The sequence below is a fragment of the Balaenoptera acutorostrata genome, chromosome 9 (genome assembly GCF_949987535.1).
Source record: "Balaenoptera acutorostrata chromosome 9, mBalAcu1.1, whole genome shotgun sequence".
NCBI lineage: Eukaryota > Metazoa > Chordata > Mammalia > Artiodactyla > Balaenopteridae > Balaenoptera > Balaenoptera acutorostrata.
The window spans coordinates 93,667,460-93,674,753 of NC_080072.1; the positions used below are offsets into that span (position 1 = coordinate 93,667,460).

The 7,294-nt window shown below is 41.6% G+C and overlaps 1 protein-coding gene across 1 annotated transcript in view; it reads right to left on the reverse strand.

Moving 5' to 3' along the window:
• CUL5 (cullin 5) overlaps positions 1-6,984 on the reverse strand; it is a 99,851-nt gene extending 92,867 nt beyond the window's left edge. The window contains exon 1 of the mRNA XM_057552908.1: positions 6,525-6,984. Within this exon, the coding sequence (XP_057408891.1) occupies positions 6,525-6,548 (24 nt within the window). The 5' untranslated portion in view covers positions 6,549-6,984. The remainder of the gene's footprint in view (positions 1-6,524) is intronic.
• Between the last annotated feature and the right edge of the window lie 310 nt (positions 6,985-7,294).

A 7,294-nucleotide genomic window follows, 5' to 3' on the forward strand; every position in this document is an offset into this window, starting at 1 on the left:
TTTTCACATTTATATTTATCACAGTTTTATAGTAAGTGATGATTTAGTCCTCTATTCCCACTCCCACCTCTAGTGATGGCCAATACACACACCCTTGAATTGGTTTTCTCCCTCGGCTGTGAGTGTCAAATGTAACCAGGTCTCTAGGACAGGCCAGTGGAGTGAAGGAAGGTGGCCTTAAGGATCACAGGATATGTTTCCATATATATCTAACTCCCTTTCTAGATTGTAAGCACTATTAGTTTAGGGACTTTATAATCCGTTGATGCTTTGATGGACATCTTAGTTGTCCATTCAAAAGGGCAATTTCCATCAACCCAATGAAAAGTTAGGTTCTAAATAAGGCTCTCATTTATGTTTAAATAGACATTAAAAAGAATTATCCAGTTGTGTATCTTAACCACATTCACTGACACCATTCAAATCTTGGTATCACATCCATATTCTTTGCCAAGCATGTTCTACCAAATTTTCCCCTAATCATCACCTACAAAAATTCTACCCATTCTTCAAAATCCAGCTCCAATGCTTTCTCCATAAAACTTTCCTTGATCATCCCACCAGAAGTGATCTCCTATGTCGATGAGGGACCAATACAACACATGGTAGCACTCCTAAAATTCTTGCCTTAAAACAAATCATTAGTACTTTTTTATCTCCTTTAGTATCTGGTTAATTCCCAAAGAGCATGGACATTGTTCTGCATTATCTTTGCATCCCGGTGCCTTGCTCATGTGTCTATAAAATTATTTAAATAAAAAATAAATTCTACACACACTTTGAACCACTCCTTTGTATTTCCATTTTCTTTCCTCTCAAAGGGTAAAAAAGTTTCCACTGAAAAAAGTAGTGTCCTTCATATTTCAGTTTTAAGTTTGGATTGCCTTGTGGGTTGTATACCTCTACTCCCCTCTCTCTCTCCCTCTCTAGATCTAATTAGAAGGGAATAAAGGCAGAAAATTCCTCCCTTTAACCAATCAACACTCATTTACTGAGCATCTACAATGCATGCACTAGACTTCTCTTTTCAATCAACTATCACTCATTTATGGAGCACCTACCATGAGTAATCACTGCGCTAAATGGTTAAAGCATCAACGGATTATAAAGTCCCTAAACTAATAGTGCTTACAATCTAGAAAGGGAGTTAGATATATATGGAAACATATCCTGTAACTAATACAGAAGGCAAAATGTTAAGTGCTAGAAGAGATTGATGCAGTGCTATGCCTGTGCAGAGTAAGCAACAATTAAATTCCAAATGAGAGCACTAAAAAGAAAGGAGGGGGACTTCCCTGGTGGTTCAGCAGTTAAGACTCTGCGCTCCCCATGCAGGATGCCCAGGTTCGATCCCTGCTCAGGGAACTAGATCCCGTATGCTGAAACTAAAGATCCCGCACACGGCAACGGAGATTCTGCATGCCGCAACTAAGATCCTGCACAGCCAAATAAATAAATACATATTAAAAAAAAAAAAAAGACGACGAAAGGAGGTATCTAGGCTGGGTCTTGATGACTAAATAGGATTTTGACAGGCTAATACTGAGGGGGGGATTCCTGACAGGAGAAACAGCAAACAGGGACTTCCCTGGTGGTCCAGTGATAAAGAATCCGCCTTCTAATGCAGGGGACACAGATTTGATACCTGGTCAGGGAACTAAGATCCCACATGCCACAGGGCGACTAAGCCCGCACACCACAACTACTGAGCTCGCACAAGAGAGCTCGAGTGCCACAACTACAGAGCCTACATGCCCTGGAGCCCGTGCACCACAACTAGAGAGAGAAAACCAACACACCGCAACTAGAGAAAAGCCCGCGTGCCCATAAATAAATATTAAAAAAAAAAAAGAAAACAGCAAACATAAAAAGTCTTGAAGACTCTGGTATGCAGTAAATCAAGAAGTAACCAGCCAGGTACAGGGAGGGGTAGGGGTGTGTATGTGTGTGTGCGCGTGCATATGTGTGTGTGTGTGTGTGTGAGAGTGAGAGAGACAGAGAGAGGAGGAGGGGAGAGGGAGCAGAGAGGTATTAGGGAGAAGACCCAGCTAGAAAGATCTCAAAGAACTTGAACTATCAAAGGTATATGAGCGGGACTTCCCTGGTGGCACAGTGGATAAGACTCCACTCCCAATGCAGGAGGCCCAGGTTCGATCCCTGGTCAGGGAACTAGATCCCACATGCATGCCGCAACTAAGGAGCCCACGTGCTGCAACTAAAGAGCCGGCAAGCTGCAACAAAGGAGCCCTGGAGACGCAACTAAGGAGCGAGCCTGCCTGCCGCAACTTAGACCCGGTGCAACCAAATAAATAAATAAATATTTTTTTTTAAAATGAGCTGAAAAGTGATATGGTCAGCACTGTGTTTTGGTCTAGTCCTCAAATCAGAGTTAAGAGATAAAAATAGTGAAATCATGGGAGTTAAGACTGACCCAGAAAAAAAAAAGTACAAAGACAGAAAAAGGATGACGATTAAATCCTGAGAAATAATTATACTGGGGAGGAGAGGTGAAAAACACATGAGATTTGAGAGATAGGAAACCAAGGAGAGAATGGCATAAAACCAAAAGGAAGCATGAAGTAGCAAGCAAGCAACAATATCAGAATAGAGGATGAATGTATCAGGGGAGAATCTCCTTTGGCAATCAGGAGGTTGCTAGTGATCCTGAGACTGACAGTTTTAATATAATTGGGTGGGGGTACGGGGAGAGCCAAGTCATAATAAATTAAGGAAAAAGGTGAAGAATTATAAAAGAAGCAATTGGGGGCTGCTTTTCTAAGAACTATGACAGTGAACGGAAAGAGAGAAAAGGGCAGAGGTTTGAAGCCAAAGCAGAGTACAGGTTAAGTTTATATGAGGGGGATAGGTGAACTTTCTTATCCTCACAGAAGTGAGAATAAAGGAGACTGAAACAAAATAACAGGGGACATGCTGCTAAGTCCTGGGGGGAAAAAGAAGGCTCAACAAGAACAAGTGGAAGGAGGCAATGTAGCAGGTGCCTTGGAAAAGAGGAGAATATAGGGGAAACTAGAAAAGGTTGTGGTATTATTGACCAAGAAAGTTAAGGGCATTCAAACAGCTGGATAAAGTAATGTGCTAAGAATTAAACAGGGTTAGGCTTAACAAAATAAGATTTCAACAACAGTTATTTGGAATAGGATAATCACTTGGAAACGAAGAAAATGTGCACTGAAGGCCTAGATGGTAACGGCAAAAGTAAAGGAACAAGGAGAATTATATGTTAAAACAGCAAAGTTAAAGTAGTAACACTGAAAGGTTTTTGGAGATATAAATCCCCAAGCAACTGATAATTGTATATGTCAAACTGTACAACACAAATATTTGTATATCCAAAAGATTTCCAAAACCCAGCAATAGCCCACTTACTTTAGTAAATATAATTATTATTACAATCAAATTCCAATATGAAATAAGTAGGTGGTTTTTATCGCATTGTGTTCTGACTTTCAAGTTTCATAGCAAAGTTCTGAACCTTGTTATCTTTCATAAACATATTAGCTATCCCTTCGAACTCTTCATCAACAAATTCAATAAACTTAACTCCAACCAGGTTACTGGTACACAGGAAGAGGACATATTTTTTCAGCAGGACACTAAAGGCCTCCCTTCAGAGAGGGAAAGATCCACCCCTCCATCATTCTTCAGGTACAGCTGTTTACCTGATAATCAAATTCTAACTGTATTCTCATCTAGCCCACATTCCTCCATTTTGACCATAAGACATGATAATTCTGTCAAATATGCTCTGATGAAATCTAACCGCGCAATGTCTAAGGCATTTGTCTAATGAACTAACCTATTAATCCTGTCAAAAAAGGAAATGAGGCTAATTTGGCCACTCCCCAGCCAGCTCTATCTCTATTCAAGGTACTACCAGACTTGAATTTATTTATTTATTTATTTATTTAAATTGAAGTACAGTTGATTTACAATGCTGCATTCATTTCTACTGTACAGCAAACTGATTCAGTTATATATATATATATATATATATATATATATATATATACACACACACACATTCTTTTTCATATTCTTTTCCATTATGGTTTATCACAGGATATTGAATACAGTTTCCTGTGCTATATAGTAGCACCTTGTTGTTTATCCATTCTCTATATACTAGTTTGCATCTGCTAACCCCAAACTCCCACTCCATTCCTCTCCCATGCCCTCCTCCAGACTTGAATTTAAATGATCCTATGAATTCTGTTAGGCTCTCACTGCATTTCTCCAAGAAGACAAACTACCCCACTGTTTAATTAACTACTTCTAAATGTATAAACACAAGGCAATTCCCCCCCAGCCTCCCACCCCTGCAATGAGGAGAGAAAAAAGAAAAAAAAAAAAAAGGTTTTCTGGCCACTTTGAATACGTAAACTTTTGGTGATACAGATAAAAGAATCAAATGTCTATTTATAATATCCATTTTATTATGTTAGTTGTACATATTTAAAATCACATACTATATAAAATATTTAGAAATTCTTTTTCCCCCTTTTCAACATTTCATTAAATAATTTTGTTGAAAATTTTCCAGTGTATCTTTGGCATCTCTTCACGTTCACTAAAGAGACTGAGTCTTTTACCAGTTTGTCAAAGCATTACCACTTTCCTTTCATTTATAAAAGTTATTTGAGTTACAGGACTGTTTGAATTACGATCTTTTTAACCTAAGTCCTAAGTGCCGATTTCTAGACATTCAGGCAGTTTTTTCATTCTATAGGTAGGTGTGTGCTATAGATGTCGATTCACAATCTCTACAAGGTAACCACTTACTAGTATTGACTGAAGTAGCTTCAGACTTATATCTCCTCCAAACAATCCTTTGTAAGGCTTTGTATGGAGTAGAATAAAGTGACTCACTCTTTTCTGAGAGAGAAATCTGGGAGGAAAAAAGACCTTGCTTTATATCCAGGTAATCAACAAGTCAAAAATTCACAAAGAATAAGGAATTCAATTACTTCTTAAACACATTTCAATTAATAACATACATTACTGCTTATGTAAATACACGGATGCATTAACAGGAGACTTTCTGAATTAACAAGTTAAAGTTTTCTTTCTGAATTAACACATTAGAGCTTTGTTATACTGTTATAAAAGAAGAGTAGAGAATGGGTTACTCAATTCCCATGAATTTGTTTTCTTAGAGAAGCAGCAGAAATAGTTAACTCTAGCAATTTATGTGTATTGGGTACTAATTAAGTTCCAGTCACTGTTTTAAGATTTTATATATATTAACTCAACCTTCATAATGCTCCTATGAAATAGGTGCTATTGATAATTCCACTGTATTGATGAAGAAGGTCAGGCACGGAGAGGTTTAGAAACTTGCCCAAAGTCATACAGCTTCTAAGTGGCAGAAATTCAGTCTAGTTCGAGGTCCCTCCCCCTTTTAATATATTGCCTCCTAAATTAGTAAAATTAGGTCTACATTTTATGAGACAGTCCCATGTATTAAACAGTTAACAGTGTAGCTACCAGTGTAGTAGTCTAAAGAAAACATGAGTGAGGTTACAGTAAATTTTAATATATTTTCTATTCTATTATTTTCTATTATCGATCCACACTGTCTGAAGGCCTAATGATGGGTTTGAGGGAGGAGTAGTTCATCCTTTGTATTTATGTTCCCTGAGCTAATCACCACCCCCATTTCAGTCAATACTTTTAAGGCAAAAGGTTCCTATTACAAAAACAGCATAGCAGAAACTAGTGCCATGTCTTCCTCTTTCTCCTCCAAACTTTGTAACTGATGGTAGAGAATCTGCCTCTCTGGGCCTACATCTCCCCTGCTTTCCCAAATACATAAAACTAAGTTTAACCGTTTTCTTTGATAAGGCAACTATCCTAAGCCATAAAACGATGGTAGTGCTTCCACAGTAATCATCTGGTTGTGTGCTCTAATGGGGTTGAGGAACAGTTTCCTAAGGAAAAAAGGGTAAAATATGAACTTAAGAAAGGAAGAATAGGAAGGAAGGAGTAGCATGCAGATACGGGAGGGAGTGGGGCGACAGGCACTGCTGTCTGACTTGTAATTTCATGCAGGCAGAATGAGAACAGAAATTGAGGAGGTCGGGGTCCAGTCATTAAAACCCGTTAGGGAACATTTTCTTGGATTTTCCTTTTACGCGCCTTAGGCTCTCGTTTCAGAATAAACTGAGACCCCCAAGAATACTAACTGCCCTGTCCTTCAGGACCCGGCACCACCCTTCTTCTGCGGCCCCAGGCCAGAGCTGGTCCCTTTAAAGCACTGCTCCCCTCCAGCCCTCGGCAGGGCCTTTCACACACCGGTCAACCGGCAAGAGGGACGACCCAGGGCCTCTCCACCCCAAGGCCGGAGACCCGCGTTCCGGTCCCCGGCGGCAGCCTCCCTGGCTTCCCTTCCGGTAGGCAACCGCTGAACACTCCCACATTTTGCCGCTGAACCTGGGCCGAGCCATTCCCTAAGTGCTGAACCCACCACCCCCGGGGTAAAAGCCAAGCTGGACTGACGGTCTTACCTTTAACAGATTAGACGTCGCCATGTTCCTTCAACTTAGACTCTCGCGAGACGGCGCGAGATTTCGTGGCGCTCCTTGCCAGGCCACAACTGCAGGCCGGAGTTTCCACCTGGGCTGACTGGGCCACCGGCCCGCAGTGGAGATGTGGTGGGGGAGCCGGAGCGGCGTGCCAACAGCGGTGACCTCGTCCCAGGTACCTGGAGCTTCCTCACTTTTTCCCCCTACATGGTCACCGGAGCCTCCCCACACGAAAGAGCTCATGCAAACGCTCAGGAAGATAGCAGCGGCGAATGGTGAGAAGGTAACGGGAGCCGACCTGAATTGGAAGAGGAAGCATCGACTACGCGAGCCTCCCCACTCCTTCGGATTAGCCTTTGTGGTTGCACCCGCAGAGGCCACCGGCAACGAACTTAGCCCGGCTTGGGCCCTGCAGCTCTGGTTCGGTGGCCGAGTCACGTGATGCGGCAGGCGGGGCCGCGCTGGGGAGCGAGCGTGGGAGCCTGAAAGCCTCGTGGGCCGGGAGGCTGCAGCGAGTGCGAAAGCACGCCCTCTGCTGGCGGGACTAGACGTATTCACTCATCCCCCGCCTCGGGGGATTCCCGAATGAAATGCTTGTAATAGCTGTCTTCAAGAAGAAAGGGCACATAGAAGGCACCCAGTAAATATTTGTTTGCATGAATGAATGTATGCACGAAAGTGTTAACTATTAATATTTCTACTCAAGAGTGCCTGGCACTGAAATAACCTATAAGAGGTTGTTCAGGTAATGA